This window comes from Morus notabilis, unplaced genomic scaffold (assembly GCF_000414095.1).
Source record: "Morus notabilis unplaced genomic scaffold, ASM41409v2 Scaffold45, whole genome shotgun sequence".
In the NCBI taxonomy this organism is placed as follows: domain Eukaryota; kingdom Viridiplantae; phylum Streptophyta; class Magnoliopsida; order Rosales; family Moraceae; genus Morus; species Morus notabilis.
This window is the reverse complement of record NW_010366164.1, coordinates 1,749,250-1,763,023: the sequence shown is the minus strand read 5'-3', so window position 1 is coordinate 1,763,023 and position 13,774 is coordinate 1,749,250. Positions and strand designations below refer to the sequence as shown.

At 33.8% G+C, this 13,774-nt stretch overlaps 2 protein-coding genes across 2 annotated transcripts; both read left to right on the top strand.

Moving 5' to 3' along the window:
* Positions 1 to 7,057: 7,057 nt before the first annotated feature.
* LOC21410185 lies at positions 7,058 to 8,509 on the top strand. Its single transcript, XM_010109677.2, has 2 exons — positions 7,058 to 7,475; positions 8,015 to 8,509. The coding sequence occupies exons 1-2, from the start codon at positions 7,181 to 7,183 to the stop codon at positions 8,278 to 8,280; spliced, it is 561 nt and encodes a 186-aa protein (XP_010107979.1). The 5' UTR covers positions 7,058 to 7,180; the 3' UTR covers positions 8,281 to 8,509.
* A 3,417-nt stretch (positions 8,510 to 11,926) lies between these two features.
* On the top strand, positions 11,927 to 13,774 carry LOC21410184 (sodium channel modifier 1). The gene is made up of 3 exons (XM_010109676.2): positions 11,927 to 12,173; positions 12,761 to 13,225; positions 13,355 to 13,774. The coding sequence occupies exons 1-3, from the start codon at positions 11,997 to 11,999 to the stop codon at positions 13,400 to 13,402; spliced, it is 690 nt and encodes a 229-aa protein (XP_010107978.1). The 5' UTR covers positions 11,927 to 11,996; the 3' UTR covers positions 13,403 to 13,774.

Genomic DNA, 13,774 nt, shown 5'->3' with positions numbered 1-13,774 from the left:
GATGAAGAAGGTCAATAGGAAGAATGAGAATTCAAGAAATGACAATTCCAGCAACTTTCAGAAGAATAAAGCTGCAGCAAATAACATAGAGATGAAGACCAAAAACAGGGGTATTCAATGCCGGGAATACGACGGATATGGCCACATTCAATCCGAGTGTGCCAACACCCTCAAGAAGAAGAAGAAGTCATTTAATGCTACATGGAGTGATGAAGACTCTGAAGGCAGTCATGAGGATGAAGACCATGTGAGTAACTATGTTGCTTTCAATATTTATACTGATCAAAGTGTTTCTGTAGACAGTGTTACAAAAAGTGTCGCAGACAGTGTTACAACACTGCCTGTAACAGATTCCGTGAACAGTGAAAATGGAGGAGATTTTTCAGATTCTGAAAGTGACAGTGATGGTGAGGAGTTGACTATTGATGCCATACAAGAATCCTATAAGACCATGTTCAGCAAATGGGTTAAAGTGTGTGAAATGAATAAGTCTCTACGAGAGCGAGTTGGTGAGCTTGTTAAAGAGAATGATGTGCTTAAGAGGGCTACCGTTAACTATGAATTTCAAGCTACTGAAAATGAGAAAAAGTTGCAGGACACAAGGGCAAAACTAGATAGCACTCAGAAAAATTTGAAGATGATGAATTCCGGCACCACCAAATTGGATCATATTCTCTCTATAGGAAAAGCAAGTTGTGATCGTCATGGACTTGGCTACACCAGTGAATGTTCAACGTCCAATACAGTATTTGTGAAGGAGACACCCGCTCTTAAACCTCGCACAACCCTCAGTAAGAAGGTTATTATTTCACCCCCTCGACGTAAAAGATTTGTTCCCATATGTTATTACTGCGGTTTAGCTGGCCATATAAGACCAATATGCTATAAGTATTTGAATGCTTTGAAGAGAGGTATGCTCATGAATCCACCAAATTCCGCAAACTCAAGAAGGACACCTAAAGCAAGGATTGATGTGCAAAACAAATTTCCTAGACGTGTTTGGGTAAGGAAATCTGATTTAAGGTGTCATAGGACTTATACTTCTTTAGAAGCATGTACTAATGGTTGTGTGTGTAGTAATGGTGGCTGGTCCAAGCATTTGACAGGTGATAATATCAAGTTTAAGAGAGTGTTACATTCAGGGGGAGTAAGACTCGTAGAGGACTCAGGGGGAGTAACAGCTTCTAAAAGGTTATTTTATTAGTATTCTTTTTAACTTTGGCTGTATTTGTCAAAAAGGGGGAGAACTCTTAATATCCCCTTAGTTGTTTTTTTGTTTTTTTTGTTTTTTATCTTCTATCTTGTAATAGGTTCTTTATGTTAGTTTTGCCAAAAATAGCCAAAGGGAGAGATTGTTAGTGTAATTTGTGATTGGCTTATTTTTTGGCAAATTGTTTGAAAATTATTTTTGGCAAATTGGTGGTAAGTTTTGGTAGGCACTGTAAATTGGTGAGCCACTTAAGGAAAATTTGGCTGTCATGCTTAAGGGCTGAAAATAAGAGGATTTGCTTGCTCAAAATTAAGAGTTGACTTTGTGGGATTAATAGCTGGGAGCTTTTTTGTATTAGAGGTTGAACGGCAGAAAAATGAGATGTACAATGTGCTGAAAGTATTATGCAGACTGTGTGCTGAAAACAGAAAAGTTGTGTGTGTTCATGTGAGAATGAGATTGTAATGTTAAGTGTCGCTTGATATGTTGCGACAAATTGTTAGAACACTTTCGAGTTGGTTCTTTGGGAGAAGATTTCTTTGGTTTCGGGAGGAAACCATCAAGTCGAGTGGTGCTCGCTGATCAAGTTTTCTAAGGAGATTCTAGGCAACGGCGACATCGTCAAGGAGGGAGTCGTTGAGTGTGTAAGACCGTTCGGTCCTTTGTAATCTTTTAAACTTAGTGGATTGATTACTGTCTGGGCGTGGCCCCGCAGAGTAGGTGTGCGCACTGAACTGCGATATCATTTTTTTGGTGTCCTTTACGCTTCTGCATTAGTTTCCTGCTTTACTGTTTTGCTGGTTTAATTTTAGATTTTCTGTCCCAAACAGTGTTACAGTAAAGTGTTGCAACACCACTTGTGACACCAGGATAAAAACGGACCTAACAATAGAGATCGCAGAGGAGATCAATTTTCCAACATGAACAAATAAATGAAAAAGTGATGGGAGAAAACTTCTAAAGGAATGAAAATATATTAGATTGGACACGGTCTTCAGAATTTCAAGGGTAAAAGGAATTTGAAATTTGGATAATTTTGTTTGTTTTGTAGGTTTGAATTGTAATATTTATTTATTTATTTTACAGTGTCTTCTCTCATAAAAATTTAAATTTTTATTCAAACTTTATGGTTTGAACCTATGAACTAATGTTTGTCTATTCATAATCTAGCGTCTTTTTTATACCAACATCCTCTCAATTTTTCGAATTTGACAATTTGATCTTTATTTTTTTTCCTAGCAATTGACCCCTTCAACTTATAAATCTTTGCAATTAAGGTTCAATTGAGACCGGTTTCTGTTTTTTAGATGATTCTGATCATGTGACGTACACATAAGCATTCATGGAGGGTAATGAAAGTCATTTCTTTTTCTATTTGTTCTGTTATATTAATGTAACAAAATGAACTGTAAAATAATAACTCTTAATTTTCAATGGTAATTGCCCGTAACAGACACCTAAAGGGTGAGAAATGACTTTCATTACCCTCACAAACGTTCATGTGCACGTCACGTGATCAAAATCGTACAAAATAATAAACGCCGTTTTCAATTGGATCATAACTTTAAAGATTTTTAAGTTGAGGGGGTGAATTGCTATGAAGGATAAGTTCTGTTATATTAATGTAACAAAATGAACTTTAAAAAAAATAACTCTTAATTTTCAATGGTAATTGCCCGTAACAGACACTTAAAGGGTGAGAAATGACCTTTATTGCCCTTATAAATGTTCATGTGCATGTCACGTGATCAAAATCGTACAAAATAATAAACACCATTTTCAATTAGATCATAACTTCAAAGATTTTTAAGTTGAGGGGGCAATTACTATGAAAAAATAAAAAGAGGGAATAGCCAAATTCAAAAAATTGAAGGGTGTTTTAAGAAAGCCAAAATCTAACATATGTACGACTATGGAAACTCATAGACTATATTGTGCACTAGGTAATATAAAAATAGTATTATAGTTTAAGAAAACATCATCTAGATATGGCAGACTTATTTTTTTTAATATAAAATGTTCATTTTATCCATTTAATTAATCATCTCTAAATTAATAATTTCATCAGAAAAAGAAAAAGTTAAAATGAAAATAAAAAAAAAAAGAATAATGAAAACTAAATTTGGGTTATATAGAGGGTTAATCTCACAAATAGTCTCTGACGTTTAACATTAATCTCATTTTAGTCCCTGACTTTTTAAACGTCATTAGTTTTTGAGATTTTATTCAGTTTTAGTTTCAATCCTTATGCTAATTTGGTGTAAATATTTGACAAAATTTGTAAAAATTATGGACTAAAATTAGAAACATATAAAGTTTAGAGACTAAAATAATATAAAAAATTAAAAATTAATTTCCACATATAAACTAAAAATTTTAGCTGTTTCTAATTTTAGACTATAATTTATATAAATTCTATTAAATTTTAACGTCTGGTTGATGAAAGGGCTGAAACTGAAACAAAATAAACCCTCAGAGACTATCTGTGTGACGTTTGAAAAGTCAAAAATTAAAGTGAGATTGAGTGTAAACATCATGTAGAATTAATCTTTATAGAGAAGAGACACATATTTGGGTTAAGGCATTCGTGGTCTTCTACTATAAATGCATCATAGGTGAACAACGCCATCCTCGTTGGCAGCCACGTATGCCTTCAACATGCGGTTGCGCCGAGTTCATGCCCTCCCCATGGCAACGGCCTACCTCATCTCTCACTAGTGACGGAGTCAAAAATCTATTTCAGTAGGGACATATATTTTTGTTTTTAAGTAATAAAAATGTGTAAAATTCAGTAGGAGTGTACATGAAAAAAACTGTATCTCAATGGAACAAAACCAAAAAAAAAAAATCAAAATTTTAAAGGCTGATTTAAAAAAGAAAAAAAAAACTCAGGTGGGGCCCACTCGTCTCCAAGTAGCTCTGCCACTACCTTTCACTTCCGGTGGCCGTGCACCCCTTGTCACCGTTGCTCATGATTAGAATCCCTCCCGTCATAGAAAGTCGCGTAGAGTTCTCTCCTCATTTCTCTACTGCCTAGTCCACTGTCACCCATGTACCTCTCCTTTTTCCTACCAAATATGTGTACTCATGACTTGTATTTTAGGTATCACCCCGGACTGAATTGTTTTTTTTTTTTTTTTTTTAATAGATCGTAGGTATTCATCTGATTGTTTTTATTCTAATAATCTAGAAATTTGACAAAAGAAAGTATACCATCTAAGTTGACATTCTCTCTCTGATCTATCATATAGCAAGTCTCTCACTTCAATGTTACTAATAAGAACAGAAAATAAGTAGGAGAACACCAAATTAATATACAAAAGACATCCTAAAAGACGATTAAGAAAATTGTCTCAAGCCAGGAGCTAATCTCAAAGGATAAAGTAGAGATTTACCCCAAGGACAGCCTCCGGAACAACCATGGGACAGCCCCGGAGCATCCCTGGGACTGCCCCAGTTCAGCTCCGGGGCAGCCCCGGGACAGCCCCGGGGCACTGGAAAGTTAGCTACAAATATGCCTTGTTAAAAATCCTCTAACTAAAACCCAATAGAAAAGGATTGATCACGAGAAAAAAATCATGACATTTTTATACTGTTGGAATTGTTTAAGTTTAAATATATAAAGGCCTATAGCTTGACAACCAAAATCTCACATTGGAAACTTATGAAGTGGAGTAGCACTTTATAAGATACCATACAAGTGAGTGAGTTGATGTAAGTGGCAACAAGAGAGTCTCTTGTGACTCACGTGCATTGCATGGGCAGTGAGGCTATAGAGACTCTTTTGGCGCTTATTAAGCGCACTTGGCACTTAATCTCGTTTACTTTCTCTCCTCCAAAAAAAGTGTTCACTGCTCTTGGTGTTTTTTACTTTTGTTTAGAGCAGAAACACATAGAATGGCTTGTCATATCTTGACAACGATTTACTACTTCCTATTATAATCCGTAAGCAATCTCACAGAGGAGAGGGGCAAATAATCTTTAAGGAAAGCGTATTTGTTATGGTTTCAAGTCTTCATTATCAGATTTTCAACAATCTTAAAGCGTTATTTCAATAGAGACAGAAACTACTGTTACCACAACCAATATGATGAATAAAGATCACTTGGTGAAACTGGACCGGTTTGGTGGGATGAATTTCACTTGTTGGCAAGACATATTGAAGTTCCTGTTAACCACTCTGAAGATTTACTATGCTCTTAATCCTGCTCTAGAACCAATTCCAAAACATGCAGACACTGACAGTAACGAACTGAAGATAGAACGAAAGAAGCAACAAGAAGATGAGCTCATATGTTGGAATGCTCTGTCAGACCACCATCTGCACAATCTCTACACCAACACTCTTGAAATATTTTTATTTCAAAATGATTGATGATAAACCCGTTTTGCCTCAAGTTCATGAAATATTGTTAACGAATTGAGGGCTGTGAAAATTGAACTTGCTGAACCGTTTCAAGTTGGGACAATTATAGCGAAATTACCATCAACTTGGAAAGGTTGTACTTGCAGGAAAATGATTCTTCACAATTCAGAAGATTTCTCTTTGGAACAGATTAAAAAGTACATTCTTTGTAAGCAATTTGCTGTCATAACCCGTAAGCGATCTCAGGGGCAAATAACGCTTTAAAAAAAAAAAAACTCATTCTTTACATGCTTCAAGTCTTCATTAATGCCAGATTTTCAGCAATCTAAAAGAGTCGCCCAACTACAAAATTTATATCCAAGACGACCCATGCTCGAGTTACAGAAGTTAGGAACAGTAAAATAGTTACCTTCTCGGAAAATATGCAAAGCAGAAACGTAATAGGAAAATCACGGGGGAAATTAGGGCACGAATCCAGCGAGTGTGTATAGGTAATGGTAAATTTTTGAAGCGAATACGTCATAACCTCGTAATGCATTCGTATTATGCAGTAATTTTCCAAAGCATCCACATACTAAGAAATAGGCGTGTGGACACTTAAATAATAAAAAAATTAAAAAGAAAAAAAAAAAGGAGTGTGAGAACACATGCCATAGAATATGTACGTGATATACGTTTATGGTTTTCCATCTTTCCAAGTCAGTTAACACACCATTTCTTTTCTTCCATATTAGTATGCGCACGTACCATATCTTTATTTGTTTATTCTGTTTTCGACTCCCATTTTTTGACCTTATTTGGGCGATGTTTTCAACCTTCAGTAGTCTTCGCAGAAGTTGCGGAAAAAAGCAACCCAATACAATAATAACCACATTTCAAGAGATTCACGATATAATTACCAAAAAAGATAAAAAAAAGGTTCACGATATTATATTGGGTGGTTCCAAAATAAGTCTAATTTAATTTACAACAAATTTTCTAATTTCAACTGAAAAGATAGAAAATTTTAGACCGAGCCTTGCTGGATAATTATTCTTGTATTTCTTGTTCTAGTATATAAGGCTAAGACCTAAGAGTGAAAAGAAATTCTAAACATCTTCTTTTAGTTATAGTATTTTACTTTAAAAAATACAAAATGCAATTATAATACCGAAAATCCATGTCTTTGTTCATAAATTTGATCCACAAATGAGAAAGAGAGAAAAAAAAAATTAAGTCGGTTTGACTATTGGAAAGCTGTAATTATGCACTTAGAAAAGAGGAGACAATTAGTGGATGATTGACTTGGGGAGAATAATTAAAATTCATCTCAAAATATTTGGTCTCTTACACCAACCCATTCTAAAAAAGGGTCGCGATTTTGGCCATTTTGCACTAGTACTACTTACGACTTCGTCCTCCATTTCTTCTAAGATCTCTTCCCCTATATATATGTGCCATTTACTCTTCCCCTTAACACCAAACAAATTGTACTACAAAATATTATGCTTTCTTTCTATATTTTGTAACACACACATACATACACACACACACACACACACACACGCGCACATCCCTCTTATATAATTTCTCATCTTAATTTGATCTTAAGATTATAAACTAAGATGGGACATTATTCTAGTACTAACTCTTTGGCAATGAAGGCACTTGCAATTATGCTTTTTGCTTCAGTGTTGGCAGGGTCATGTTTGGCCAACAGGGATAGGAGATTTGGGTTTAACTACACAGATTGGCGTCTCAAGCATCGTGGGTGGTGGTATCGTCATCACCACCCAAACAAGACACAAGAAGTACTTCCTAGCAAGATTCTTGTGGGTGGCTCCGAAAACTGGCGCTTCAACTTCAGCTACACAGACTGGGCTTTCAAGCACGGCCCTTTTTACCTCAATGACACTCTTGGTAACCTACCTAGCTACCTCTATATATATTATACAATATGTCTTCATGCAAACATATATTCATATTATGTATATATATATATATACAAACACGTAAAGACAAGTTTTCAGTGGTTATCATGTATTTATTGATGGTAATTTGATGATATGATGTAAATTTCATTAATTACCTTAAATTTTTTTAAGTAACTACAAAATTATATCTTATAATTAAAAAAGCAATTCTCAATTGATGGACATATAAATATTAGAGTAGCCATTAAAATCACATTTACATATAAATACTATAATTCTGCAATATCAACGAATTATTTTTATGTCAGTAGCAATATGTAAGTGTTTGTGGAATTCTCATGCAGCTCTAGCACGTACTAGTTATTTATTTTTTATTTTTTATTTTTTGGTATAGTTGAGCCGCCTATATAGCTAAAAAAGATACATAGACGTGATGTGTTTGCGTATCAACATATATATGATGACTTCTATATTTAAGTAAATCCCTTACAATTTTCCTTTTTTTTTTCTTGGATATGTTGACAGTTTTCAAGTACGACCCACCAGCTGATAGCAACTCGCATCCGCATAATGTATACTTGCTGCCTGACCTTAAGAGCTACGTAAACTGCAATTTGAGCAACGCCAAGCAGATCGCCAACGAGACGCAAGGTTCCGGAGAGGGTTTCGAGTTCGTGTTGGACAAGTGGCAGCCTTACTACTTTGCTTGTGGCGCAAGCAATGGCTTCCATTGCAGTGTCGGACGCATGAAGTTCTATGTCATGCCTATGCTTCGTGCCTGGCGTACATAACCAATAGGGAACCAAATACTAAGAAGCAATATGAATACGAGTGCTTTCTATCAGTTAGTTAGTTAATAAGAAAATGATCAGAATACTACTGATTGTTTTCATGACTTCCCCTGCTTTTTATTTCAAAGTCTAATAGGTCGTTTTGTTTCAATCAGTTCTTTTTTTTTTTTTTTTTCAAGCATAAATAATCAGTAATTAAAAGTTTGTGTAGTTTAGATGGTGACTTATATCTGCAACATTCTTATTTCTTTTGATGTAATAATTTTTGTGATTGTTCTGAGAGGATTTATTTAATAGACTTGTATGGTACACTTGTTTAATAAAAAATTAGCTTTTGGACGATTTGTTTGTGCTAATTTTATGTAATCACACATTTTTCTGTCTTAGTGTACTTTACATTAATTGAATAACAAGTGCTATAAATATGCTTTATTTACGTCTTGTAGACTAATTAATTTCAACTTTCAAATAATATACTTATTTAAAGAACGTTATTTTTTATGTTTAATCAATTCAGGAAAAATTTGCACGTTAAAATGTTAGCATGTTATCCGTTAGTTTTATTCTTCATCTCTTGATTTGAGCTTTTTTTTTCATTTTTTTTTAATTTCTTCTTTTCGATGTCTAATGAATATTAGGCTTACTCTCCAATCCAGCAGCCGGACTGGAAATGATGGCTACGTGTGCTGCCAATTTGGTTAATGGATATAAACAATAAGGCACTTGTTATTTTTTCATCCGTTAGAGGGTTACCTTTTGCGAGGTTTAACCCATAAACTGACAAAGATACGATTATTTAGTATATTCGAGGGATAAAAGGGTAATTGTGTAGCTAGACTAAATGAAACAAAGCTTTTCTTAATATGAAAAACGATTGCATGGTAACTTTTGGTTAGTAGAATGTTGTATTTAGACTGGCCACATAACCCTTTTTAACATTGTGTGTGTAACATTGGTCGCTTTTCTTTAAGAGGGTGGCTATCTCGTAATTATGTTTTGAAAATTTGAAATGTTTGGTTCTTATATTTGTCCCTGATTCTGAATCATGATTCATGCTTCTCTACAGTATTTTTCTCTTACAAAAAATACACGTAAAACGAGAATAATTCTGACTCATGATTTTGAATACATGAACCAAACGTGTGTATGTATTTATCACTCCTCCTTTGACTTTTAATTGTAATCTTAACCGGAAGAGAATTTTGAGATATCATCAACCGTATTCCATAAGATTTTAGCAGCATCTTATTTATTGTAAATTTTTACGCCTTAGTTCCCACTTACTTTTCGTCAATGTAATCTAATTTCAGTTAAAACAGCAACTCTTTCAAGTGCATTGTTTGGCTTTTATTTTGTCAACCTAGCTAATATAAATTATGAGGAAATTAATACCATTATCATATCATGTACTGGTTGACCTCTTTTTTCATTCAATATAATTCACCTGATCACTAAGCCTTCAATTCTTTACCAAAGAACCTGGGTGGAAGGGCAGTTTCTGATATTTAATTGATTAAAAAAAACAACTTCCCTATCTACAGCATTCTTAAAAGCAAATTTACTTTTATTACAAAATCAATATTAGAAATTTTCTTGAGGCATATACTAAAGTCTTCAAGCTTGAAAGCGTTGACTTCATTAGATTATATAACACGATCATTTTGTTTACCATTAGGTAAAAGAATCCCTACTAATTATGTGAAGTCGATTCCCTACTGCCAAAACGCGCCATCTTTGATGAAATATATTGACTTTTAGATTCAACTTCATATATAGTGGAAGTTTTCTCTCTCTCTCTCTCTCTCTCTCTCTCTCTCTCTCTCTCTCTCTCTCACTCACTCACTCTCTGGGGACAAACATAGTGGAGTTCATGTTTGACATTTTCCATCTTTATTTTACCAACCTAATTCATACCAAGAAAAAAAAATTTCAAAATTTGCCAAATTTGGCCATTTTTCACTATTCTCTGTTGTCTATATAAGAACCTATATCTACCAACTCATGATCTCCTCATTCTCAAATAACTCCGCCTCTTACAATTCGATCGTAAGTTGCACCACTTGAAAATGGGTTATTCCACATTTGCACATTGTGCCGCCATAGCACTGCTGATGGCTTCCACTTTTGCCGGAGGCTGCGCGGCGAGCCGGGATTGCCCGTTTGGTTCCAACAACACCAACCGTCGTCCCAAACATGGAAATGGCTGGTAGCAACGCCCTAACAAAACTCATGAAGCTGCTTCCAACAAGATTATTGTGGGTGGCTCAGAACCCTCGCGTTTCGGCTTCAACTACACGGATTGGGCTCTCAAACATGGCCCCTTCTACATTAACGACGTTCTTGGTGAGTCATACATGCAAAATACATTTTTAAATTCTTATCTTTTACAGTTTACTGATATTTTTTTTGGCGGCATCACCTAAAATAAAATTTTGAATAAAAAACATGGAAAAAATGTTAAAAATCTTAAGATATCAAGGGTGCGTTTGAAATTATTTTTTAGTTATTTTCGAAAACGTTTCTGCACGTCTTTTGAGGCACGAAAACGATCAAATTGCATTTGTTTAATAAAAGTTTTGAAAATTGAAACGAAAATAAAAAAACAATGAGAATGATTTTTATGAAAAAAGTAGAAAACAATTGAAAGTTTTTTTCCCTTTTCCGTTTTCATTTTCTAGTACTTATCAGCAAAGTTATATTAAATAATTAATTAATAATTAAGTAATAATTATTAGTTAAAGATTAATTGCCAAAAATTAATTAAATAACATATTAACAATAAAATAAGTAATAATAGGTTATTAAATAAATAATTAATAATTAATATAACAATCATATGTTATGTTAATTATAATCTATTAACTAGTAAATAGTTGGTAAATAAAAAATAAATAGTATAATTAATATTAAATTATAATTATCAATATATAATATACTAATCAATAATTAATCATTAATCATTAATCATTATAAAAAGAATAATTACCAAAAATTGATCATGTGATATATCAAATAATATATTATTAAATAAATATTAGTAATTAATTAACTAATTATTTAATTATGTAACTAAAAGTTAATAATTTAAGTACTAAACGGAATATTAATAAATTATGTATTTACTAATTATTTTTCTTAATACACTAATTAATTACTTATAATCTAATAAATATGAGTTCATTACTAACATAGTAATTTCTTATAATTAATTACTAATTACTAATTTTTAATTATTTAGAATATTAATTTATATAATATATAGTTTAATTACTAATGTACTCATTAATGTTTATATTATTAATATATTAATTTTTATTTGCTAAATAATTATTAATTACTTAATTACTTAATATATTCATTTAAGATTATTGATTACATATACTCAAAACAAACATAAATATAACCAAACACGATTTCACTTTTTTATCATACTCAAACTAATCTCGTGAAAAGACCACCAAAAAAGGGGTTAAGTAGTGATTTTTTTTTTATTTTAAAAGACTATGTGCATCACTCTTTTTAAAAAAAAAAATTTATTTTTAACAGAAATTTTAATAAAGTAAATTAAATAGGAATAATTCTAGGGACAAAATGAGAGTTTAAATTCTGGCCAGACCGGAAATGTTCCCAAAATTTAGGGCACAGATCATAATAATCCGAAAAGAAAAATAGACATCTCATGCTCTTCGTGTAGAGAGAGAGAGAGAGAGAGAGAGATGAGCGTGTTCGGAGGCGATAGCTGGGGAAGAGTGGCGCAGCACCGGAAGAGGAGATTGGAGTTTCTGGTTGCGGAATCCGTCGACGCCTCGTCCTACAAAAAGCTATCAAATGGCAAGTATGCCTGTCTCGTCTGCCCCCAAAATCCCGTCATCGATTCCCTCTTCATGCTTTCCGTACGTTAATTCTTTCTCCAGTTTTCCCTCAAAATATATTTTTTTTTTCCGATTCATCTATTACTATATGCATTCATTAGTTGGCAACATTTACAAGACACGACTCCGTAGTTTTAACATCACTTTTTACCCCCCATCACATTATGTTGCAACTGAAATCGAATGCTTGTAAAAGTAACGCGAGAAAATTTTACGATTGTTGCAAGAGCATAAAATATTAAATTTGTGTTTTTTTAATGATTTGATGAAGCTAAAATGGTTATATTGATATCTAATTTGGATCACAAGGAAGGAAAGTTGTCGAATTTGTCCTTAATTTAGTAGAGACCTTGCCAAGTTTGAAGAACCTTTGAATGATTTTTTTTTTTTTTTTTGCAACTTGATAAAAGGTTTAGCAATGGAAAGGATCATTGAGGAATGTGAAGTAGACAACTGCTCATGTTAGTTTTTTTTTTTTTCCTTAATTTGGAATTTTAAGAAATTAGACATGGTATAAGGTATTTTGATTTTGTCTTCTTATTTGTTCCTAACATTTTCCCAATTCTGGCAAAGATTTTGCTGATGGGTAAGAACTTGTTTTGGCATAGGCGCATTGCAAAGGATCGCGCCACCGCACAGCAGAGTCCAGGCTAAATGAAAGAGAGTTTGACAGACAAGAAGAATTGAATAAGAGAATATTCTTATTAGGCTCTATTGGTGGCAATGCCAATCCCAACTCCGCAACTTGCAGCAAAAAATTTAAGTCCCCTGATTACAAGCCGGTGAGTGGGGAGGCGCTAAAATCTGCTTGGGAAATCCTCAGCAACAAAGCTCCAATGCAGGATTCAAGAAACAAAACCGGTGACAAAGAGTTGAGTGCAAGTCCTGCTACTGATAGAACTACTAATTGTCAGTTGAGTGTTGTGGGTAGTTCATTTCCTGCTGCAGAAGCATCTGAGGAGGAAGTTGCGAAGCGTTTTATGGATTACCGGGAGCGGCGAGAGAGAGAGCTCAAGTTCACGGCTGCAGGGTGGAAGCGAAATTGTCATGGAAAGTGGTATAAAGATGAGAATGTGAGTGTCTTTTTATGAGGCCAATGTGACATTTTGGTGGATTTGTGTTATTTGAGCTTTTGAAATTCACTCGACACGATGAGTAGATGCTAGAAACTTTAATGGTTTTGTCTTATTTTCTTGTTGCAGGTTGAGTTTGACTCTGATGAAGCGGATCCAAATGTCTGTCTGTTTTAGCTGACAATTCTTGACAAGGACTGGATTTGAAAGACTCTTGAGCCCCGTTCGGGAGCGTTTTCAAAATGGTTGTGTTTGACTACCTTTTTAGAGAGATCCGTGTTGAGTATAAGAAAAACTAAAAATAAAAAAAGGTGAAGCTGTAGTATAGGGGGGAAATAAAGGTGAAGCTATGTTTGATTAGTGTCACTGACAATTTGTTACACTCAATGTGTGTTCAATACTTTAGTATTCGGAGTTATCCTTGAGGAAGTATTACTTTTGTGTTTCTGTGTTAACTTTGGAAATGTAGAACGAGTATGATGCATTGTGTACATATAACCTCAACTGTATCTGACATGTAACTTGTAAGCAAAATTTGTTGATAAACTT

Excerpts from the sequence above, each read along its gene's own strand:
- LOC21410185 (XM_010109677.2), top strand. The coding sequence starts at position 7,181 with ATGGGACATTATTCTAGTACTAACTCTTTGGCAATGAAGGCACTTGCA. Across the intron at positions 7,476-8,014 it reads TTACCTCAATGACACTCTTG|TTTTCAAGTACGACCCACCA; the intron begins GTAACCTACCTA and ends ATATGTTGACAG.
- LOC21410184 (XM_010109676.2), top strand. The coding sequence starts at position 11,997 with ATGAGCGTGTTCGGAGGCGATAGCTGGGGAAGAGTGGCGCAGCACCGG. Across the intron at positions 12,174-12,760 it reads ATTCCCTCTTCATGCTTTCC|GCGCATTGCAAAGGATCGCG; the intron begins GTACGTTAATTC and ends GTTTTGGCATAG. Across the intron at positions 13,226-13,354 it reads AGTGGTATAAAGATGAGAAT|GTTGAGTTTGACTCTGATGA; the intron begins GTGAGTGTCTTT and ends TTCTTGTTGCAG.